The 26,141-nt window shown below is 37.4% G+C and overlaps 1 protein-coding gene and 1 pseudogene across 4 annotated transcripts in view; both read right to left on the bottom strand.

Annotated features, from left to right (window-relative positions):
- ACAP2 (ArfGAP with coiled-coil, ankyrin repeat and PH domains 2) overlaps positions 1-26,141 on the bottom strand; it is a 127,759-nt gene that overhangs the window by 62,166 nt on the left and 39,452 nt on the right. For 3 of the 4 annotated variants that reach the window (XM_045903126.3, XM_064578414.1, XM_045903127.3), the window contains exons 3-4: positions 24,585-24,704; positions 23,755-23,808 (exon numbers count right to left, since the gene is read on the bottom strand). The exons of the other annotated variant lie outside the window; for it this stretch is intronic. In XM_045903126.3, coding sequence (XP_045759082.1) covers positions 23,755-23,808; positions 24,585-24,704 — 174 coding nt within the window. The remainder of the gene's footprint in view (positions 1-23,754; positions 23,809-24,584; positions 24,705-26,141) is intronic. 4 annotated transcript variants of the gene reach the window in all.
- On the bottom strand, positions 18,325-18,450 carry LOC123834916 (U4 spliceosomal RNA; annotated as a pseudogene).

Here is a 26,141-nt window from a genome sequence, read left to right as displayed (position 1 = left end):
CCTAAACAGAATTAAAGAAATAGAATCTATTAAAAACCTCCCATATCCTATAAAGTTTAAAGCTATACTTACATAAAACTTAGCAATCCCACTCGAGGTACTTGCCCAAGAAAAAAGAAAACTTAGACTTACACCAAAATCTGTATGCAAACATTTATAGCAATTCCGTTCCTAAATGCCAAAAACTGGAAACAATCCAAACGTCCTTGAAGAAATAAACTATGGTACATCCATGCAATGGAATATTACTCAGCAATAAAAAGGAACAACTATTAATACATACAACAACATAGATGAATCTCAATGGATTTAGCTAAGTAAAATAAGTCATATTCAAAAGGCTACAAACTATATGATTCCATTTATATGACATTCAGGAAAAGATAAAACTATAGGGATGAAGAATAAATCAGAAATTTCTAGTGGTCAGGGGTAGAAGGTACTAACAACGGAGTAAAACAAGGGTATTTTAAGGGTTATCGGGAACTGTCATGCATCTAGATTGTGGTATGGAGATCCAACTATATGTGTCTGTCAAAATTCATAAAGCTAATTAACAGTATTTATCACAGAATTAGAACAAATAATCCTAAAATTCGTATGGAACTACAAAGGCCACAAAGATTCAAAGCAATCTTGCAAAAAAACAAAACTGGAGGCATCACAATCCCAGATTTCAAACTCTACTGCAAAGCTATAGTAATCAAACAGTATGGTACTAGCACAAAAACATACACAGAGAACAATGGAACAGAATAAAGAGCCCAGAAACAAACTCATATTCAACTAATCTACAATAATGGAGGCAAGAATATACAGCAGAGAAAACACAGTCTCTTCAATACATCCTGTTGGGAAAATTGGACTGATACATGCAAAAGAATGAAACTGGACCATTTTCTTATATCATACACAAAAATAAACTCAAAATAGATTAAAAACCTACATGTGACATCCAAAACCATAAATATCCTAAAAAGAATACATAGGCAGTAAACTCTTGGACGTTGGCCTTAGTATTTTTCTGAATCTATCTCCCCAGGCAAGGGAAATAAAGGAAAAATAAACAATTGTGACTACATCAAATTTGAAAGTTTTGCACGGTGAAGGAAACCATAAATAAAATGAAAAGGTAACATACTGAATGGGAGAAGATATTTGCAAATGATATATCTGATAAGAGGTTAATACCTAAAATACATTAAGAATTCATACACAGGGCACCTGGGTGGCTTAGATGGTTAAGCGTCTGCCTTTGGCTCAGGTCATAATCTCGGGGTTCTGGGATCAAGCCCTGCATCAGGCTCCTCACTCAGTGGGGAGTCTGCTTCTCCCTTTCTCTCTCCCTCTGTGACCTCTCTTGCTCTTGCTCTCACTCTCTCTCAAATAAATAAATAAAATCTTTAAAAAAGAACTCATACACAAAACAAACAATCTGGTTTAAAAATTGGCAGAGGACTTGCGTAGACATTTTTTCAAAGAAAATATACAGATGGCCAACAAACACATGAAAAGATGCTCAACAACACTCATCATCAGGGAAATGCAAATCAAAACCATAATGAGCTGGGGCGCCTGGGTGGCTCAGTCCTTAAGCGTCTGCCTTCAGCTCAGGTCATGATCCCAGGGTCCTGGGATTGTGCCCCGCATCGGGCTCCCTGCTCAGTGGGGAGTCTGCTTCTCCCTCTCCCTCTCCCCCTGCTTGTGTTCCCTCTCTTGCTGTGTCTCTCTCTGTCAAATAAATAAATAAAAATCTTTAAAAGAAAAAAAAAAAAACCATAATGAGCTATCACCTCACCCAAGTCAGAATGGCTAGTATCAAAAAGACAAGAACAAGTGTTAGTGAGGATATAGAAACAAGGGAACCCTCAATATCCCTCATGAACATGGATGCACAAATTCTTAATACATAACAATGATATGTAATAACAACATATAAAAAGGACAATATATCATAACTAATTAGGACTTATTCTGGGATTGCAAGATTGATTTAACATTCAAAAATCAACGACTATAATTTACCATGTTAACAAACTAAAACAGAAAAACTATACAAAAAAGCATTTGACCAAATCCAACATCCATTCCTGATAAAAATTCTCAGGAACCCAGGAATAGAAGGGGACTTCCTCAAACTAATAAAAGGCACATATGAAAAACCTACAGCTAACATATTCAGTGGTGAAAGCCTTCTTTTCTTTTTTTTTTTTTTTTGTGGTGAAAGGCTTAATGGCAATGATCAAGAACAAGGCAAGACTGTCTGCTCTCATCACTTCTATTCAACACTGTACTATAAATCCTAGCAAGGCAATCAAGCAAGAAAAATGAAAAAAGGGGAAAATATTAGAAAGGAAGAATATAAAACTATCTTTATCCATAGGTGATATGATTGGCTATATAGATAATACTATGGAATTTACAGAAAAGTCTACTAGAACTAATAAGTGTACTTAGCAGGGCCACAGGAACAAAGTCAATACACATAATTCAATGCTATTTCTATATACCAGCAACAACTAATTAGAAACCGAACTTTATAGTAGCATCAAAAAATAGGAAATGCTGGGGCGCCTGGATGGCTCAGCGGTTAAGCATCTGCCTTGGGCTCATGAGGGTCATGATCCCAGGATCCTGGGATCAAGCCCCACATCAGGCTCCTTGGTCAGCAGAAAGCCTGCTGCTTCTCCCTCTCCCTCTGCTGCTCCCCTTGCTTGTACTCTCGTCTGTCTCTCTGTCAAATAAATAAATAAAATCTTAAAAAAAAAATAGGAAATGCTTAGGGACACAGTTGACAAAAGATATGTAAGACTTGTACAGTGAAGACTACAAAACATTACCAAGAGAAATTAAAGAAAACTTAAATAAATGGAGAGATACACTGTGTTCATGGATTCGAAGACTCAATATTAGTATGATGTCAATTCTCACCAAATTGATCTATATCTTCAGTGCAATCCCACTCTAAATCCCAGTAAGATTTTCTGTAGAAGCTGGAAATCTGATTCAAAAATTTATGTGAAAATGTAAAAGACCTAGAATAGCCAAGCCAATTTTGAAAAAAAGGAACAAAGCTGGAATAGCTACACTACCTGACTTCAAGGCTTACTATGAAAGCTGCAGTAATCAAGGCTATTGTGCTATTAGAATAAAGATAAGCAAAAAGATCAGCAAAAAGATCAGTGAAACCAAAAAGATCAGTGAAACCAAAATAGAGCCCAAAAATGACCCACACATTTTTTTAGACAGTGTGGCGCTGGTGGTATACTGGTGAGCATAGCCGCCTTCCAAAAGTTGCCAAAATGGGAAAAAGAAATTTTTTGAGCAAATGGTATTAGAACAAACAACTGAAGAGCCATATGCTGAAAAAAAATAAACCTTGACCCTTACCATGCAAACATACAGAAAATTTAACTCAGAATGGATCACAAATCTAAACACAGAATAAACTGGCAAACATTTCTTGGTAAAACACAAAAAGAAAACTATAAAAGAAAACAATCAATAAACTGACAATCAAAATTAAAAACTACTGCTCTTCAAAAGATACGGTTATAAAAGTGAAAAAGACAAGCCAAAGCCTGGAAGAAAATATATGCAAAACATTTATCTGACAAAAAACATATCTGGAATACAGAAAGAACTCTTACAACTAAATAAGATTTCAAAAATCCAAAAATTTTTAATGGGCAAAAGATCTGACATTTCATCAAGAAGATACATTAATGGAAAATAAACACACAAAAAAAGATGCTCAGCATCTCTAGTTATTAAGAAAATGCAAATTAAAACAATGATAAATTTAAAAAGAGTGACCATACCAAGTGTGTTAATTGTGTGAAGCAACTAGAACTCTCATACATGGCTGCTGTAAAATATAGAGTCAACTTTGGGAAACAATTTCCAAATTCTGGGAAATTTCTTTAATGTCTTAGAAGAAGTTAAAATTTTTTTTAAATTTAACATAGGAAAGAATATTAATATTATTATTATAAACAACAATAAGTTATTTTTGGGGGCGCCTGGGTGGCTCAGTCATTAAGCGTCTGCCTTCAGCTCAGGCCATGATCTCAGGGTCCTGGGATCGAGCCCCGCATCGGGCTCCCTGCTCCGCGGGAGGCCTGCTTCTCCCTCTCCCACTCCCCCTGCTTGTGTTCCCTCTCTCGCTGTGTCTCTGTCAAATAAATAAATAAAAAATCTTAAAAAAAACAAAACAAAACAATAAGTTATTTTCTCTTCCCTTAATTTTTCTTACCAATGTTTTGTAGTCTTCACTATACAAATAGTTTTATAAAAAGTTAAACATAATCCTACCTTATAAATTAGCCATTCTACTCCTATTTACACGAAAGAAATAAATGCATATACCTATATAAACTTTTACATATATTTTTATAAGCAGCTTTATTTATAATAGCCAAAACCCAGAAACAACTCAAACAACTTTAAACTATGTCCACAAATTCTTTAACACTCCTCCCTTCAAAAGTGGAGTCTGATGCTTCTTACCTTGAGAATAAGCTGGTTATAGTGCCTTACTTCTAACACATGGTAATATGGAGGAAGTGAAAATGTGTGACTTCTAAGACTAAGTCATGAAAAGTATTGCAGTTTTCTCTTTGCCCTTGCTCTTGGATAGCTTGTTTAGGGAGTAGCTACATTGTATGTAGTAAGGACACTCAAGCAGCCCAGGGAGGAGGCTCCTTGGGAGGAACTGAGGCCTACCTGGATCCAACAGCCATGTACACGGCCCTATCTTGGAATTGGATCCTCCAGCCCCAGTAAAGCTTTCAACTGACTGTGGCCCAGCCAACACCTTAACAGCAATCTCATAGAAGACTGAGCCAGAACAACCCAGCTATGTCTCTTTAAAAATTCCTGGCCCAGAAACCATGATAATAAATGTTTATTGTTTTAAGCCACTCTATTTTGGGGTAATCCACTATACAGCAATAGATAACTAAGACATCCATCAACAGGTGAATGGATAAATTATGGCATATCCATACAGTGTAATAGTATTAAGCAATAAAAAATGAATTACTGATAAGCACAACACTATTGAGTCTCAAAATAATTACACTGATTCTGTTTACATGTAAGTATAGAAAATTCAAATTAATCAATAATGATAGAAAGCAGATCAGTGAATGACTAGAAATGAGGCAGCAGCAAACAATTATAAAGTGGCATAGGAAAACTTTTGGGGTGTGACTCTTACTATGTTCACTCAGGTGACAGTTTACATGGAGGTTTACATATCTCAACATTTCCAAAATTGTACACTTTAATATGCTGGCTATATTATTCCTCAGTAATGCTGTTTAAAAAAATCAATATATTCCAGAGGAAAAAAACACAATGTTTTCCTGTGTAGCATTGTCATTGTTTTAAAACTATAAAAACATTACTGTCTACATCCTCCAAGATACAGCATTACCTAAACTAAATTTTATATACATTTGAATGGATAAGAAGTATTTTAGGAAACTGCCAATTATCTAGGCAACATATTTTCAACACCTCCATTACAGTGAAAAGTATGTTGTTAATGCAAAAGTAACTGAGTAAAGAACTGTCTGTCTCCTACCTGCCAACTGCATGCCACCCGGACAACCTACCAGCTAACTACTGCTGTTTCCTGTGCGAACTGCTCCAGAGTTACCTCAGTTAGTCCCATTTCTCAAATCACTAATCTATACTCGGCCTGAGGCAGAATTCACAGCATTCCTTTTCATATGCTAAAAGTAAAAAGCTCTATAAGCCTTGAAAGAATCAGAGGGTGAAATAAAAGTAGCCTTGTCAATGTTCCTGGAAGCCAGGTACCAAATGAACTTTGTAAGACTCTTTCCTAAGTTTTTGTCCTTTATCTGATTTCCCCATTTTCCTTGTGTTGTGTTCTACCATCTTCACTAATTGGGGATTCTGATCCAGATCTTATCCAAAGTGCTCAGTGATCACCCAAAAACTTCACTTAGGTTTTAGACCAAAAAAATTGTCTTATCCTCAGAATTGAGTACACCTCGGGTCTTGTCTTTTGTTTCTACACCACAAAACCTGGAATGGTATAATAAAGCCACAATGAGACATTGGGGGGGGGGTGAGGGAAGCTACCACACAAAAGCTAAGGTTCAATTCCATTTCTGGACATTAACAGTACTATTCTTAGCAACATATATATATATATAACAAATAACCAACAATGTATCATTTGACCTATCTGCTAATTATAAAATGATCTAACTTGAGTGCATAGATAATATATAGCTGTTTAAAACTGGGTGGCTCAGTCAGTTAAGCGGCAGACTCTTGATTTCAGCTCAGATCATGATCTCAGGATTGTGGGATTGAGCCCCATGTTGGGCTCCACACTCAGTGGGGAGTCTGCTCGAGGATTCTCTCTCTCCCCCTCCCTCTGGCCTCCCCACTCACCCTCTGTCACTCTCTCTCTAAAATCAATCAATCAATCAATCTTTAAAACCAATGGCTTCCACTCAGGTTTATTTCCCATTCATGTCTGGACCTGGTTAAAGCAACACTATCTCACCTGCTTTCAGGAAAGGATGAAAGCTGAGATGCACTTTACACATGGCAATGAGTACTCTAGGAAGGTTAGAAGACAGGTTACACATCCATAGTTGGCACTGAAAGTTTCCAGTTCTTACCATTTAGGTCCCATTGGTTCAAAGTATAAATTTTGTAAGGTCTTCGGCTTCCATTTAAATTTTATTCAACCACCACAGCACTCTCTTCTATAATTCTACAGGACAAAATCATCCCTGTGCTTTCCAAAATCTATAGAAGAATACAGGGCTATGGCTGTGGACTCACTGAATCTTTTTTGGTTTAAGATTTATTTTATTTATTTATTTGAGAGAAAAAGTGTGAGGCAGCAGAGGGGAGGGACAGAAGGAGAGGGAGAGAGTCTCAGGTAGACTCCTCGCTCAATGTGGAGCCCGACCCCTGGCTCGATCCTATGACCCTGAGCCAAAGTCAAGAGTCAGATGCTTAACTGACTGGGCCACCCAGGCGCCCCTGGACTCACTGAATCTTTTCATTAATCTCACTAGACCTGTAAATAGGCCAATAATAAATCAAGTGGTCTCTTCTTTGCTATCATCAGGAACAGGTCCCAATATTCAAATGATTGTTTATCATTTGTTCCTCTTTTTCTACATTCTCTGCTTGTCCTAGCCTATCCAGTTCTCTAAATTCTTCTTTCTCCCTTCATTCCTCTACAGCAGTGATTCTTCACTAGCTTATCATGGGGAAAGCTAACAGAAAATACCAAGGTCCAAACTTGTTGAAGAAAGATAGAATCCCTGGGGCCGTGGGTGGCTCAGTCCATTGAGCATTCAACTCTTGATTTCAGCTCAGGTCATGATCTCAGATAGGGAAATCGAGCCCCACCTCCAGCTCCATGCCTAACACTGTCTGTTTAAGATTCTCTCCCTCTCCCTCTGCCCTCCCTCCCCACCCTCCACCCCCGCTCACACATGCAAACATGCTCTCTCTCTCTCTCTCAAAAAAAAAGAAAAAAGAATACTTCTGTATTTTTATTAAGTTTGCTAAGTGATTCCATTACTTAAAGATTGAAACAAACTGCTCTAACTCAGGGGTTCTTAAATTGGTTGCACATTAGAATAACCTGGGGAACTTTTAAATACCCTTATAATCAGAAACACTGGTGAGACTCAGGAATCAGTATATTTAAAGTTCCCCAGGTGTAAACCAGCATTATGCGTATCACCTGGTTGCTTGTTAGAAAAGAAGAATTTCCAAAACCACTCCAGACTTACAGAATCAGTCTGCATTTACCAAGATTTCCAAGTAGTTTGTTTGGGAGAAGCAATGCACTATTTCAAACTAGGCTGCACACTGAAATGACCTGGGTACCTTTGAAAATTACTGATGCCTGGTTCCTACTTCCAGAGATTTTGATTTTAGCTAGTCTGGGTTACAGCTTTGGTTCATCCACTACCACTCCACTGAGAAAAATTCATCAAGGTAACTAGTCTTTAAATCACTTTCACTAAAGCAGAAAAAAGGTCTCTCTTCAGTGGGTGTCATGACAGAGTCCCTGGAAGTGGACAAAAATAAAGGAGTCCTTTAGAGCAGAGCACAGCACATTTTTTCTGTAAAAGACTAGACAGTATTTTAGGCTTGTGGGTCATGTGGTCTTTGTCACAACTACTCTCTTTGTAGTAGCCATAGACAATACAGAAACGAATGTGTTCCAGTGAAACTTTATATGCAAAAGGGGGGTGATGGGCTAGCTCTGACCTTCAAACCAAAGTCTGCCAACCCCTGCTCTAGAACAGCGGTTCTCAAACTTTATAGTACCTCAGAATTGCCTAGAAGGCTTGTTCAAACACAGATGGCTGGCTCCCAGCCTCAGAATGCCGATTCAGTAGATCTGGGTGAATTCTGAGAAGTTCTAACAAGTCCCCAGGTGATGCTGATGCTGTCAGTCCATGACTCACAATTTGAGAATCACTGATTTAAAGTAGTGGTTTTCAAACTTTACTACATGTCAGAATCACCTAGAGAAATTTTTAAAATTCTGATGCTATACTCCAGATGACATAAATCAAAATCCCTGGGGATGGGGACAAATTTTCTACTGTAAAGGTTCCAAACACTTGGGTCAATGGCACACATTACTGGTGTGCTGAAAGATACAGCAGACTGTATCTACAGATGGCCACCAATAATTCCTCTCATCCCTCCATGTGCATGGTACTCTCCCACCAAAAGGTAGAGTTTATTTCCCTTTACACTGAATTTGGGATAGCCCTGTGTCTTGCTTTGACCGAAAGAATGTAGCAGAAATGATTCTGTGTGATTTCCAGGCCTAAGCCTGAAGAAAAGCTAGCTATCACATTAAGAAGTCTGATTACCCTGCTGGAGAGAGACCACATTATAAGAGAAAAGCCCTCGAGAATGAAAGACTCCAAAGGGCAGGAAGAGCCTGGCCAATCCCAGCCATGCTAGCCACCCCAGGTAAGGCACCAGACATGCTGGATCCTCCAGCCACACACAAACCACTCAGCCAACACCAACTGACGTAGAGACAAGCTGCCCCCCTCCAAGCCCTATTGTTTTAAGTCACTAAATTTTGGGGTGGTTGTTAAACAGCCAGACATAAATGTCAACAGTCTTACATAAGATATTAGTGTTTATAAGGGTTTTTGCAGGGTGTTGTTTTTTTAAGAGAGGGAGAGGGAGAGAGAGAATCTTAAGCAGGCTCTGTGCTCAGCCCAGAGCCCAACACCAGGCTCAGTCTCACAACTGTGAGATCATGACCTAAACTGAAATCAAGAGTCAGACGCTTAACCGACTGAGCCACCCAGGTACCCCAGTGTTTATGTTTTTATAGTGATTTAAGAAGTTGTAAACTAAAAAAAAATAATAAAATAAAATAAAAAAATAAAAGAAGTTGTAAACTATTTGGTACAACCATTCAGAAATTACCAACTGCTAAAATTATATTTTTGCTAAAATTTTATTTTAATATTATTTGTCTGACTTGCTCTGTAAAGTATTTAAATGCAATAATTATTACTTTAACAAAATTATGTAACTTTCCCCCTGGTGTTACCATTTGAATCATCCAAAACTATTTTAGTTATAATTTCTTTGTCATCACTTCTTGGCTTTTTACCCACTGTTAAATATTTCATCTTTCTTTGGCTCTTATTTTCACAAATTTTTGCTATTAATGTGCTTTTATTTTTCACATTTCTCCTACTTATAAGGTATGTATGATTGTTTCCTTAGCAACATCATTTGTTATGAGGTACTTCTATTAGAATACAATCGATTTGGGGTGGAGGAGAACACAGGCAGCAACCTCTTCGACCTCAGCCACAGCAACTTCTTCCTAGAAACATCGCCAAAGGCAAGGGAAGCAAGGGCAAAAATGAACTATTGGGACTTCATCAAAATACAAAGCTTTTGCACAGCAAAGGAAACAGTCAACAAAACCAAAAGACATGGGGCGCCTGGGTGGCTCAGTTGGTTAAGCGACTGCCTTCGGCTCAGGTCATGATCCTGGAGTCCCTGGATCGAGTCCCGCATCGGGCTCCCTGCTCAGCAGGGAGTCTGCTTCTCCCTCTGACCCTACCCCCTCTCATGTGCTTGCTTTCTCTCATTCTCTCTCTCTAATAAATAAATAAAATCTTTAAAAAAAAAAAACAACAACAACAACAAAAGACAACCGACAGAATGGGAGAAGATATTTGCAAATGACATATCAGATAAAGGGCTAGTATCCAAAATCTATAAAGAACTTATCAAACTCAACACCCAAAGAACAAATAATCCAATCATGAAATGGGCAGAAGACATGAACAGACATTTCTCCAAAGAAGACATCCAAATGGCCAACAGACACATGAAAAAGTGCTCAACATTGCTTGGCATCAGGGAAATCCAAATCAAAACCTCAATGAGATACCACCTCACACCAGTCAGAATGCCTAAAATTAACAAGTCAGGAAATGACAGATGTTGGCGAGGATGCGGAGAAAGGGGAACCCTCCTACGCTGTTGGTGGGAATGCAAGCTGATGTAGCCACTCTGGAAAACAGTATGGAGGTTCTCAAAAAGTTGAAAATAGAGCTACCCTATGACCCAGCAATCGCACTACTGGGTATTTACCCCAAAGATACAAATGTAGTAATCCGAAGGGGTATGTGCACCCCAATGTTTATAGCAGCACTGTCCACAATAGCCAAACTATGGAAAGAGCCAAGATGTCCATCAACAGATGAATGGATAAAGAAGATGCAGTGTGTGTGTGTGTGTGTGTGTACACCCCCCTCCAAGCCCTATTGTTTTAAGTCACTAAATTTTGGGGTGATTGTTAAACAGCCAGACATAAATGTCAACAGTCTTACATAAGATATTAGTGTTTATAAGGGTTTTTGCGGGGTGTTCTTTTTTTTAAGAGAGGGAGAGAGAGAATCACACACAATGGAATATTTTTTTTTAAAGATTTTTATTTATTTGAGAGAGAGAGAATGAGAGACAGAGAGCATGAGAGGGAGGAGGGTCAGAGGGAGAAGCAGACTCCCTGCCGAGCAGGGAGCCCAATGCGGGACTTGATCCTGGGACTCCAGGATCATGACCTGAGCCGAAGGCAGTCACTTAACCAACTGAGCCACCCAGGCACCCCACACAATGGAATATTATGCAGCCATCAAAAAACACGAAATCTTGCCATTTGCAATGACGTGGATGGAACTAGAGGGTATTATGCTAAGTGAAATAAGTCAATCAGAGAAAGACCAGAATCATATGATCTCACTGATATGAGGAATTCTTAATCTCAGGAAACAAACTGAGGGTTGCAGGAGTGGTGGGGTTGGGAGGGATGGGATGGCGGGGTGATAGACATTGGGGCAGGTATGTGCTATGGTGAGCGCTATGAATTGTGTAAGACTGATGAATCACAGACCTGTACCTCTGAAACAAATAATACATTATATGTTAAAAAAAAAAAAATAGTAGGAACGGAAAAATGAAGGGGGGCAAATCGGAGGGGGAGATGAACCATGAGCGACTATGGACTCTGAGAAACAAACTGAGGGTTTTAGAGGGGAGGGGGTTGGGAGGATGGGTTAGCCTGGTGATGTGTATTAAGGAGGGCACGTATTGAATGGAGCACTGGGTGTTATATGCAAACAATGAATCATGGAAAACTACATCAAAAAAAAAAAGAATACAATTATTTTTTTGACTATTACTTCTTGATATTTATTATTGGCTTTTGATGTTAATTAGCCAAACTCTGACTCTTGATGAAATTTCATTGTTTTATTTTTAATTATTAAAAAACATTTCTGGGGCACCTGGGTGGCTCAGTTGGTTAAGCGACTGCCTTCGGCTCAGGTCATGATCCCAGGGTCCTGGGATCGAGTCCCACATCGGGCTCCCGGCTCGGCAGGAAGCCTGCTTCTCCCTCTCCCACTCCCCCTGCTTGTGTTCCTGCTCTTGCTGTCTCTGTCTCTGTCAAATAAATAAATAAAATCTTTAAAAAAAAAAAAAAAAACATTTCTGAAGATGAATGCACATAATCTGTTGTGATGAGCACTGAGTGCTACATGTAAGTGATGAATCACTAAATTCCACTCCTGAAACTAATATAACACTATATGTTAACTAACTGGAATTTAAATAAAAACTTGAAATAAACAAATGCACATAATCATTTAAATGGGATTGTAGGCATTTGCAGATTTTAAAACACTTTGAAAATTTGATTTTCTGATCATACATGAGAGTAACATTTATTGCATTAACTAAATTAGTATTTCCTATTTTATTAAATGTTCATTATATTATCTTTCAACAATTTATTTTAACATTTTAAGAATGCAGAAAAATATATGCACACATATCAATTTCTGAAACTTAAAGACATATACTGTTTCATTTTCATAGTTAGATTTTTTACTGATTGTTGTTTTCCCGCCATAATGGACAAATTTTTCAATAAATAGTGCTGAACAGTGATTACATTCAGAATACAAACACAATGGTCCAAATTCTCTTCTTTGACCTATCTTTTTTATCAAAGTTATTAAATGAATCGATGGTAGAAGCAAACCATACAGGACTTCAACACAAAACATCCATTTCATACAGAAAGATTTGTACTCCAAACTTCTGCAAACCCAAAAAAAGAAACAAAGTTCTTTTATGAGATTAGTCACAACAATTTCAGATTAAGAAACTAGTTACAGGGGCGCCTGGGTGGCTCAGTTGGTTAAGTGTCTGCCTTCGGCTCAGGTCATGATCCCAGGGTCCTGGGATCGAGCCCCGCATCGGGCTCCCTGCTCGGCAAGAAGCCTGCTTCTCCCTCCCTCTCCCACTCCCCCTGCTTGTGTTCCCTCTCTCGCTGTGTCTCTCTCTGTCAAATAAATAAATAAAATCTTAAAAAGAAACTAGTTACAAAGAAAAAAAAAAGAAGCTAGTTACAAGACTACCCAATTAGGAGCTAGAGCCAGAAAGCCTCATACAATTGCAAAATTGCACAATATGTTAGCTTGCAAGGACAATGTCAAAACTTCATAATTTCCAAACAGGCAAAGGAAATAAAAAAGGTACCACATATAAGTAACAGAACAGATGCATTTGACAGCATGCCAAATAAACACAATAACAATCACTAACCCAGAAGAAAACTTTATCAAAAGTGTTTATTGCTGAGTGATGATTCTACATGTTAAGAACTGTGCTCAAGTTAACAGCAACGGTTGAAACTTCTGAATAGAAGATTATCTTGCAAAGCCATTGATTGTTTTTGCAAAGTACCAAAACAAACCCCTAGGGATGAAATACTCAAAATGCTCGAAGAAAAATTTAAAACCAAAAAGGTTATATTATGGAGACATTCTAATGTTGCGTGCCGATAGTGCTGTCATAATGACAGCAAGATGTAAATTTGTGCTAAAAACTCATTTGGAAAATTCTGAAGATCTAGTAACACATTATTTCACAAAGGATCTCTCATAAAGTACAAGTTTGAATGTAGACATAAATTCCAAATTAAATGTTATCAAAAAAATGTATGAATCTAAACAAAGTATTCAAAACCTTTGGTTCATCCATTTTTAGCTTTTAGGTAAAGAAAGGATATGAGACTATCACTCTCTGCTGTTTCAAACAAAATGTACTGGCTGTCAAAAGGAAGAACTGTGCCTAAGTTGGTAAGTTGAAAGTAGAATTCAAAAGTTTAGGAGGAATAAATCTCAACTTACAGGTGTGGTTAATGCTAGTTATTGACATTAAAATATGGCTTAAGCAGCATTCTGCAATCTGATGAACTTATTTCAAGCAATCCTTAATATTTCTGACAATTAACATACACTAACAAACTGTGTGGATTCAGAGTGTTGGAAAGGAGAGGCTGAGAATGAATCACTAAGGAGTCAATGCTATAATCTATATCCACAAAGAGAATTATTAAAAGTTAATTAAGGGTTAAAGGAAGAAAAAAGTAGGTAGACCAACTTCTGTGTATACCTGCAAAAAAGGTTCATCATTACTTTATTCAAAATCTATTCAGTTTATCCAGGAAAATTTAAGCATCACACATGTCAATGAAAGAAAAAAAAGAGAGCACTTCAACTTAATGAATGACTGCTCCTTTAAAGCACAACTTAAAGAGACAGAATTACCTAAATTCTAATTACATAGGATAAAGAAGGTCCTATCAATCAGGAAGAAAGGGCAATAAATCAACTCCTGTCAATCAGTAGCAAAGGGCAATAAATACTCACTTGCCTTTCACCAATATGCCTACTTATGCAGGCAACATTCTCATCAATGACAATGACCAAGAATTTGAAAAATCAGCTCTCGCTCAAATAAATAAATAAAATCTTTAAAATATCTATCTATACATTAAATATTTAGAAGTGTTATACATTCAATATGTAATATGTTCCCTAATACTATGTGTCTTATTTTAACATAATTCTATTAAAAAGAAAATTTTTTTAAAAGATTTTGTTTAGGGGCGCCTGGGTGGCTCAGTCGTTAAGCGTCTGCCTTCGGCTCAGGTCATGATCCCAAGGATTGAGCCCCGCGTCGGGCTCCCTGCTCTGCGGGAAGCCTGCTTCTCCCTCCCCCACTCTCCCTGCTTGTGTTCCTGCTCTCGCCATCTCTCTCTCTGTCAAATAAATAAATAAAATCTTTGAAAAAAATAAAAAATAAAAGATTTTGTTTATTTGACACAGAGAGACACAGCGAGAGAGGGAACACAAGCAGGGGGAGCGGGAGAGGGAGAAGCAGGCTTCCCGCCGAGGAGGGAGCCCGATGCAGGGCTCGATCCCAGAACCCAGGGATCATGACCTGAGCCGAAGGCAGGTGCCTAATGACTGAGCCACCCAGGTGCCCCTAAAAAGTTTTTATTTATTAAATATTTATTAATTACTTTAACATAATTCCATTTTTAAAATCTAAACGTTTTTCACCAACACCCGATAGGACATGACACTTTCATAAAACCATCTACTGAGTGAATGAGTAGACAGCTACAATACGGAAACTCAAACTTACAAAAAAACAAAGCAAAAAGGGTTACACATTTTATAGAATTTATGCATCAATTCAACCTTAAAGCTTAATTCAGCGAAGATAATAATCAAATAAATATTCCAAGTTCCTTACACAAACAGCAAGTTAGAATCCAAGAGAGTCATCAGTGAAGTTATAGAAATCTCTGTGTTCCAGAAAAACAAGTCAGTATTCAAGCCAACTCCAATACGTAGTAGAATGTAGCACACATGACCTGCTCTGGAAGAGTCATGAGTTGGCATCTTTTTTTTTTTTTTAAGATTTTATTTATTTATTTGAGAGAGAGAATGAGAGAGAGTGCGCACAAGAGGGGGGAGTGGGAAAGGGAGAAGCAGGCTTCCCACTGAGCGGGGAGCCCGATGTGGGACTTGATCCCGGGAATCCAGGATCATGACCTGAGCCGAAGGCAGTTGCTTAACCAACTGAGCCACCCAGGCACCCATGAGTTGGCATCTTATAAAGACATGAGTTAAAGAGCAACCCTAGGAAATTATCATACTGTAAGGACTACGGAACAGTAATATCCATTTTTACAGAAGAAATAAACCACAAAAGAATCCAAATAATTTTTTTAAATGACCAGAGACAATCTAATCCCAATCTATGTTTAATCTTCCTTGGCTAAAAACCCAAATGGCCCTATTATTTCAAACATTTATTTAAACCCATAAAGTTATTCATAAATGACATCTGTCGAATATCCAGCTTTTTATCCTGACACAAATTGATACCCCAAAACCTAAGTGTTACAAAGTCTGCTATAGACTGTGAGCAGACTCCAGTGTTTACACATTTTAGAAAGCAGTTTGTCCTATAAAGTAGTTATATCCTATAAAGCCTCCTTCACCCTATAATGCTATATAATTAAAATTCATTATAGAGAATGCTACTAAAATAAAGCATTTTATGCAGCTAGCCTTTTCCCACATTTTAACAAATGGCTCTGAGATCATAATTAAATCTTATAATAAATAATGCTTTGTAACCTTAGAATGTTTATAACTAAAAGTCATCTAGTAAAGCCCATTCACTTTACAGAGGAGGAGCATAAAGCTCAGAAAAATTAAATGACCTCCCCAGGATAAGAATTATGCAAGTACTAGGAATATATTATAGTAAACGAGATGTGTCATCCCTGTGTATATTCTAGTCAAAGTGAAATATGCAGTATTATGATGGAGGAAGAATCTTTGCGTCATATATAAGAACTCTGAATCAAGTACACACAAGTCACTCCTCCTAGGAAAAATTGAAAGTACTTGTTAACAAGAAACAAAAAGGCCAGGTAAAGCAGACAGCATAGCAACTATAAAAGAAAAAGTTATTAAAATAAACCAAGGTCTTAGAATTTCATACTTGTATCTATTAGTAAGAAAGTTTCTGAGATGCTCTAAAAAATATGCAAATAAAATTAGAAAGGCACTGGACATCTGAGTGTAGTTTCAAAGAGTTTTCTATTTATACATATGTAGTACATATACAAACACACACAAGCTCACCAACCTACAGCCTTAAGACCTCTGAGCAGACAGGCCGACAAAGAGTAATCTCCTGTTGGTTTGCAAATTATTTTTTTTAAGATTTTATTTATTGGGGCGCCTGGGTGGCTCAGTCAGTTAAGCATCTGCCTTCAGCTGGGGTCACGATCCCAGGGTCCTGGGATCGAGCTCCACACTGGGCTCCCTGCTCGGCGGGAGGCCTGCTTCTCCCTCTCCCGCTCCCCCTGCTTGTGTTCCCTCTCTCGCTGTCTGTCAAATAAACAAAATCTTTAAAAAAAAAAAAAAGATTTTATTTATTTATTTGAGAGAGAGAGAGAAAGCATAAGCAGGGGGAGGGGCAGAGGGAGAGGGAGAAGCAGACTCCCCACTCAGCAGGGAACCCAACGCAGAGCTTGATCCCAGGACCCTGAGATCAGGACCTGAGCTGAAGGCAGACACTTAACCAACTACCCAGGTGCCCCATTTTGCAAATTATTTTTAAAGCAACATAAATTTTACAGTCAAAACAGAGATCCTGAAGTTTTTCAAGTGCCAGAAACAATAAAAGAAAATTTTTAAACATTGCTTTAAATTATCTACCTAGTGTGTGCTGTCACGGATTTAAAAGATTTTTATTCATTTAATAACTATAAAAAAAAAAAAACACTTAAGAGTTTTAATAACTTCATAATGCCGGTCTCCTTAACTCTGCCATGAGTAACTACTTTCTACCAAGAATCTTCTAGGTGGTAGTAGCAGAGATTAATACAACAAAGTGCCTGCAATCATGGAACTTAGAACAGACAATAAATTAAGTACATATATACATTTAAGAACCAGACCCACATATCTGTACATCATCTGTGTGTGTGTGCATGGCACACTCACATGTGTGTGTGGGTGTGTGTATGTGTATAAAAAGCAGAGTAAAATGACATAAAGTGACCATAGGGTGGTCAAGGAAGGTTTCTCTGAGAGGTTGTAACCTAAATAAAGTGAAGGAGATCCATAGGAAGAGAAGGAATATTTTAAGGAAAACAGCCATACATAGATATGAAGGAAGAATATTCTGCACAGAATAGATAGCAAGTGCAAAAGCCCTAAGATGAGAACTACTTTGGTATGTTAAAGAAAAACAGAGTCCAAGTAGCTACAGCCAAGTAGAGAGTAGAGATGAGATCAGGGAGTTATCAGAGGGCTTGGTAGACCATGGTTATAACGGATTTTACTCTGAGTGTGATGGGAAGCTAGAACAGTAGAATGCTGTTAACTAATTTATATTTTTACAGTTCTTCCTGACCGGGTGCCTGGGTGGCTCAGTCAATTAAGCATCCGACCCTTTTTTGGGGGGGAGTGGATCTCTGGCCTTTTATTATTTTTATTATGTTATGTTAGTCACCATACAGTATACATCATTAGTTTTTGATGTACTGTCCCATGATTATTTGCGTATAACACCCAATGCTCATTACAACACATGTCCTCCTTAATACCCATCACCAGGCCATCCCATCCCCCTACTCTCTCCCCTCTGAAACCCTCAGATTGTTTCTTGGAGTCCAGAGTCTCTCATGGTTCATCTCCCCCTCTGATTTCCCCCCCTTCAGTTTTCCCTTACTTCCCCTAATGGCCTCCATGCTATTCCTTCTGTTCCACATATGAGTGGAACCATATGATAATTCTTCCTCTGCTTGACTTATTTCACTTAGCATAATCCCCTCCAGATCCATCCATGTCAATGCAAATGGTGGGTATTCATCCTTTGTGATGGCTGAGTAATATTCCATTGTATATATGAACCTCGTCTTTGGGGAAAGTTTTCAATTAGCAATAATCGCGCCTCGGAAAAACCTCATTGGCTACAATACTGCCACTGCGCAAAGCTAAGAATCCGACTCTTGATTTTGGCTGAGGTCATGATCTCAGGGTCATGAGATCAAGCCCCACATCGGGCTCCATGCTAAATGTGGAGCCTGCTTACTTTCCCTCTCCTTCTGTCCCCCATCCCACTCACTGGCACGCTCTCTCTCTCAAAAATTAAATTAAAATTAAGTTCTTCCTGGCTTCTGTATACAGAACTCATTGTAGAAGGGCAAGAAAAGAAGCAGAAACACAAGTTGGGAGGCCATGATATAATCCTAAACAAGAAGTGGTAGTAGTTTAGATGTGGAGGTGACAGAGAAACTACTATTAGATGGATTTGGGGTATATTTTGCTAATATATTGGATATGGAGAATATGGAAAAAAGGAAAGTCATATAAGAAGTTTTAAGGATAAAAATCATTAAATTGCACAATAATTGGCCTGCCAAAAATATTTTTTTCCTCAGTGCAATTGGTTTTTATTATTAAAGCCAAGATTGGAAAATGGTTATCCCCCCCACCTTGCCGTGACCCTCCCACCTACCTCCAGATTCATCCTGTTATATCCTGTGAAGGTGAAAACTAGATTTCTCTGGAAAAGACTCAGAAATGCTCATGCCCACCAAAAATATTTTCAAATTATAGCCTTTATGGTTGCTGCGCTGGTTAATTGTTGGTTTTCACCACTACATCACCCTTCCATGGGCTCCTCCTCTATACTGCCAGGTACTAGAAATCTGCAAAACATATTTCCTAGGCCTCCTTGCATACAAAGAGGTTAGATTCTGCCAATGGAAGCCAATGTTAGATTAAGAGGTAAGACATAGAGGAAGCCACTGTTTTTTCCTGCTTCTGTTCTGACACAGATATCAGTAAGCAACTGTGAGCCACACCAACTTTGAGCAGCACTGGCGACCAATCTGGGCAGTTTCCAGGGGACTACAGGCTCCTTGACTCTTGAGGCAGCCACAAGAAGGCAAGCTCCTGGCTTCCCGGCCAGGTAACAATGGCCCTATTCTCAAAAGTGCAGGACTTAGGGGCTCTGGGAAACACCACTTTCACTTTTGTTTCTCCAGCCCCAGGGGCAATAGCTACTTCCCACATTTACTAATCTCTAGGTGGCATCACCTTAACTTTTTTTTATTCCTCCAGACCTTCTAACATTTTTGTAACCAATTCACTGTATTAAAGTCTTTCTATCAGAAATATCCTAAGTGGTTTGTTTTGCTGAATGTATGCCAACTGATAAAACTGATATGAAGAAAGGAATATCACTCTCCAGAGTCTACTTTCACATACTGTGTTCCTCATAACACCCTTACATATAGGCATGGCAAATTCTATTATTCCTTTATATGAAACAATAAACTGAAAAATGAAAGTGATTATTAAAATACTTTGAAGTAAGATTTCTTGAGAAGAAAGCTTCCAATACACATTTAAACAATTTATTTACCAAGTGTTTATCTTAACCATAACTTTTCACATATAAAACTTTAACAAAGAGCAAGGTATTCTTATGTAAAGCAATAATATAAGATTTACACTGATTTTTTTTAAAAGATTTTATTTATTTATTTGAGAGAGAGAGAGAGAGAGAGAGAGCATGATCAGGGGGATGGGCAGAAGGAGAGGGAGAAGGAGAGGGAGAAGCAGACTCAGCTGGGGGCTGAGCATCCCAGGATGCTGAGATCATGACCTGAGCTGAAGGCAGACGCTTAACCAACTGAGCCACGCAGGCACCCCAAGACTTACACTGATTTAAAGAAAATAACAGAAACAAGACTATTACAAAAGATATCATGGAGAAAACATTTAACCTGTTATGTTAATTTCAAATCAATAGCTTTTATCCCCCCAAAATTAATTCTCACTATATTACATTTTTTTAAGAAGTTTAAATACAAGCAATCACCTGATTTAAAAAGAAATCAAACATACTATATTCTGGCATCTAAATCTGCCAGAAGGCAAAAAGAGAATAAGAGGTCATCAAAAAAACAAATTGGTCAAAATATCAGAGCTAAAACCGTAAAGCTCTTAGAAGAAAATGAAGGAATAAATCTTCATGATCTGGGATTTGGCGACGGATTTTTGGATATGACCCCAAAAGCAGAAGCAACAGAAGAAAAAATAAATTGAATATCATCAAAATTAACTTTTGTGCATCAAAGAACATTGTCAAGAAAGTGAAAAGACAACTTACAGAATGGGAGAAAATATTTATATATCACTTATCTGATAAGAGTTTAATATCCAAAATATACAAAGAATTCAATTTTTAAAATTCCAATTTAACAATGGTCAAAGGAGTTGAATGGGCAACAATGGTAATGATGACAGAAGATACAATATCATGTGCCAATAAACACATGAAAACATGCTCAACTGCATTAAGCATTAGAGAAATGCAAATCCAAACCACAGTGACACTACTTCACACCTCCTAGGATAGCTATGATAAAAAATGGAAAATAATAAATGTTGACAAGGATGTGAAAAACTGGAACATTCATATGTTGCTGGTGGGAATGTAAAATGGTACAGGTTCTGTGAAAAACAGTTTAGTGGTTCCTCAAGAAGGAAGTAGTATAGAAGTACCATATGAACCAGTGGTTTCACACCTGGATATACACTCAAAAGAACTGAAATCAGGAACTGAAGCAGATACTTGTACATGCTAATTTTTGTACAGATAAAATTTGAAGTACAATTAAAATAAATATTATCAGATAACTTTATCCTTAATTTATTGACCAAAAAAGAAAATCAAATATACTAAGAACCAAAAATTAGCAGAATTTAAAGAATGTAAGTGCTGATATTCTTGTTATAAACAGCTGCTAATAAATTTTGAAACACCAAATAATTATATGACAGTCATATATTTTAAGCTTTTAAAAATATTAAAAGCATATAACACAAAAATTAACTCAAAATAGATTAAAGACTTGAATGGAAGACCAGAACTCATAAAACTCCTAGAAGAAAACACAGGCAGTAAGCTCCTTGACATGTCTTGGCAATGATTTTTTTGGATTTGACACCAAAACAAAGGTAACAAAAGCAAAAATAAACAAGTGGGACTACATCAAACTAAAAAGTTTCTGCACTACAAAGGAAACCAACAACAAAGTGAAAAAGCAACTTACCGGATGGCAGAAAATATTTGCAAATCATATATCTGATAAGGGGTTAATATTAAAATTTAAAAAACCTCATACAACTCAATAGCAGAGGGTCTGAATAGATTGTTTCCAAAGAAAACATGCAGATGGTTGATACATGAAAAGATGTTCTACATCACTAATCATCAGGGAAATGTAAATCAAAATGCAATGAGACACCACCTCATCCCTGTTAGAATGACTATTATCAAAAGGACAAGGAAAAACAAAACAAAACAAAACAGGGCGCCTGGGTGGCTCAGTCATTAAGTGTCTGCCTTCGGCTCAAGTGGTGATCCCAGGGTCCTGGGATTGAGCCCCATATTGGGCTCCCTGCTCAGCGGGGAGTCTGCTTCTCCCTCTCCCTCTGCTGCTCCCCCTGCTTGTGCTCTCTCTATCAAATAAATAAATACAATCTTCAAAAAAAAACAAAAAACAAAAAACAAAGACAAGAAATAACAAACGTTGATGAGATTACAGAGAAAAGGGAACCCTTGTGCACTATTGGTGGCAATGCAAATTGGTACAGCCACTATGAAAACAGTATGGAAGTTCCTCAAAGAAATAAAATTAGAACTACCATATGATCCAGCAATTCCACTTCTGGGTATTATGGGAAGAAACTGAAAACACTAACTTGAAAAGATATCTGCACTCCCATGTTCACAGCAGCATTATTTACAATAGCCAAGACATGGAAACAACCTAAATGTCCATCATTGGATGAATGGATAAAGAAGATATAGATATAGATATATATATACAGATACACATACAATGCAATAATACTCGGCCATAAAAATTAATGAACTCCTGCCATTTGCAACAAAATGGATGGACCTTACAGGCATTATGCTAAGTGAAATAAGCCAGAGAGATAAAGATAAATACTGTATGACTGCACTCAGACGTAAAATTTTTAAAACAACAACAACAAAAAAACAAGCTTAAGGATATGGAGAACAGACAGGTCTGGTGGCTGCCTGAGGCAGGGGTGGGGGTGATGGGGGTCAAAAGGTGTAAATTTCTAGTTATAAAGTGACTACGTTGTGGGAACCGATCGTACAGCATGATGACTATAGTTAATAATACCGTACTGCAGGGGTGCCTGGGTGGCTTAGTCAGTTAAGCAGCCGACTCTTGATTTCAGCTCAGGTCATGATCTCACGTCTGGCTCTGAGCTCAGTGCTGAGTCTGCCTATGCCTCTCCCTCTGCTCCTCCCCCACCCTCAAATAAATAAATAAATAAATAAAATCTTCTAAAAAATAATAATACCGTACTGCATATTTGAAAGTAGGTAGGAGAGTGGGTCTTGAAAGTTCTCATCACAAGAAAAAAAATTTGTAACTATATGTGGTGATACATGTTAAGTGAAATTTACTGTGGTAATCATTTTGCAATATAGGCAAATATAGAATCGTTACATGGAATCACTATACACATGAAACTCATGTCAATTATACCTCAATAAAAATTGTTTTTAAAAGAAGTATATAACTTACAAGCTACAACACTTTCAGTAAACTTTTACAGAATTTATAAAGGAATTTCCTGACATTCTAAAAGTAGTATATATCCCTCATTCTTGAAGGATAAAAGCCCTTAAATCTTTTGGTTTTTTCTTATTCTGATTTTAGGTTTTATTGCATTGGCTATAATCATAAAAATAAATGTTCTTAGCAAAGGAAAACAGAAAAAAAACAGCATCTTTTGCCCTCATGAATAACTAGAATAAAAGTCTTCAAATCTTAAATGCACATATAAATAGCTCAAGGAATACAGCAGTCTTTAATCCTGGCAACTGATTAGACAAAGGGGATATATTTGTGTATCTTAAAAGAAGTAACTAAATTTAGAATAATGGCTTTTACTTCTTCATTCTTAAAATAATTCCTTAAAAACTCACAAAGGCACAACTTAAAAAAATAACTTATGGGTATATACTTCATTGATATTAAGTTCACTATATTAGAATGAGAAATAAAATGTCTCTCTCTCTCACACACACTCACATACACACATTTTAGATCCACCAACTAAAAAGTTGGCAAATCAAAGTTACTGAATTACAACTTAAGTAATTTTATAAAATACCACCATTCAAGGAAAGTACTAAATATTTACATGGTCATACTAATACCTACTTACTGACACTTACTGTGTGAAAATTTATCATTTCTTGAAGACTGTCAGAAAACTTGGTCAAACTTGTCTATGAGAAAGAAACCGAAAGAAAAACCAAGTCATTTAAGAGCCACGAAAATAGGTCACAAAAATGTTACTTCTGCATTTCTGACAGAAACATCTAGTTACACTGTAAACAGTAACATTTACTTCCAAGGATGATTTCATGGCATTGTGTCAGGGGCATGCTCTGCAAAGAGGACCAGTGTACATGTGGTAGGATAGTCAAAGAATTAGTACTGTCACATCAATAGGAGTAGGCTAACAAATAAGAATGGCACATATAAACCTAAAGGTAAAATAGAGTGTATCAAGACTGTGCCCATTTAGACATCCATGAACCAAATCATCATCAAAGCACACCCATTACCTAACCAGGTATTATTCCTCATGGAAGAAATATCGTAATACCACTTGGTACAGCAAGTGGTGTAAGTTAACCCAGCACAGCTAGCTGACAAGAATTTTCCTATGCAACCCCACACATAGAGTTAGATACTATTCTTAAGATTTAAATGCTCTCTGCTTGCCCTATAAGCTCCTACTAGCAAGCATAGTCCTCCTCTCCCTACTCAGGTCCTCGTGCAGATGATTCAGCTCACCTAGCAGAAGTAAACTTCTATTCACAATGCAAATCAACCATCAACTTCTAACTAAGAAAACAAGATTATACAACACCAGTAGGTGATAGCTTTTCTACTCCTAATTTTAAGGACCACTATAACTACTAATATGGTAAATGGATGCATAGTTCTTTAATATTTTGTTGAATTTATCATATTAACTAATTTTAATAATACTAACCTCAACTACAGCATCATTACTAGAATACTGTGCCAGGTCTCGAATTCCATTCATGAACTGTTTATTTGCAACACAAAAGGCCTTTCCGGTATCAATCATCACAATACAAAGTTTCACAAGCTGAAAAAGAAAAACATTACATCAGGTGGAAAATAATTTTACCAATAGCTAACATGAGTTAGCCTAGTTAAAATAAATTATGGTTCATCAAAAAAGCCAAAATGGACTAACTGAAATTATTCTTTTTAACTCTGACTTACAAAGTAAATTCATAGGAGAGTTGACCCTTTAGGACCCACAGGCTGTACGGTAACAACAACAAATAATTTTATCAAGTCAAATTCAATCCAATAACTCCATAAAAATTTATTAAGCACCTCTTAGAAGGAAGAACAGGAAGTTCAGGTAGAACAACCAGTATGCTAAAAAAAAATACTAAAAAAAAAAAAAACCCAAAACCTGTGGTATGTTGGAGGAAAGAGGAGTAAACTGGTATGTTGGGTTAGTCATGAGAGGCATTTCAGTGTCAATCTATGAACACAAACATCTGAATTGATTAATCAACCATATTTCGCCAATGCCTACGATTTTAGGCATTGTGCTAGTCTTAAAATCTAGACTTTGTTTCATCTTTCTTTCTCTATGATTCTTTTCCTCCCCCCCTTTCTTTTTTCTGTTCCATATTTTTCTCCTTTCATTCAAACACAGAACATTTTCTTTAAAAAATTAAATCTTGGGTGAATACAGGTATTTTAAAAAAGTGGATAAAGGAAGGATGCTGAGAGGGTAATGGTGGGGGCACCAAGAAGAGGGTAAAGAGCAAAAAAAAGAACTTTAGAAAACATCTAAAGGATCTCAGGAGTATAATTTAAAACTGTTACCCTAGGGCCTAGAAGAACAGAAATGAAAAACATAATGTCAGCTCTCAGAAGCTAATTCTAACCAGTAGACAAGCAGATAAATTCTGTACAGCACAAACACAACTGCTATGCATGACAAAACCACACATGATCAACAAAAGAAGAACATCTAACCAGGACTATGGGCCTCAGGGAAGGATTCCTGGTAAAGAACACTTAAGGAAAGCCCTGAAGACCAACAAAAATTAGCCAATCAAACAAGAGTAATGGGAAGATACTACTCTAGGAAGAGTCCAGAACCTACCTGGGCAGGGCAAACCAGAGGCACTAAGTAGCTTAGTGCAGTGTGAAAATGTGGGGCATTAAAGGTGTGATGTTGAAAATGTATGCAAGGGCCAGATCAGGACAAGCCTTTGTGTGCAATGCTAAGATGTTCACATTTTGAATGAAAGGAAACAGGAAACAAGTGAAGACACTAATTGGTGAGTTCACCAGAGTTCCATCTTAGAATGATGACCTAAAAGGAGCAAAAGGAAAGACAGGGAAATAGAAAGAATAAAGATAAAGGGATTAGACCAAATACCATGACAGGCTGAATTAAGGCAGTAAGCAGGGAGAGAAATGGAGAGACAAATTCAAGAATTACAGTCGAGTACCCTTATGTAGTTCAGTTATGTAGACTGTGTCCCACCGAGGG

Source organism: Mirounga angustirostris, unplaced genomic scaffold (genome assembly GCF_029215605.1).
Source record: "Mirounga angustirostris isolate CCGP_5_RB_7025 unplaced genomic scaffold, mMirAng1.0.hap1 SCAF_1, whole genome shotgun sequence".
NCBI classification, from domain to species: Eukaryota; Metazoa; Chordata; class Mammalia; order Carnivora; family Phocidae; genus Mirounga; species Mirounga angustirostris.
Note: the sequence above shows the minus strand (reverse complement) of the source record. Positions and strands in the feature narration are given on the sequence as shown.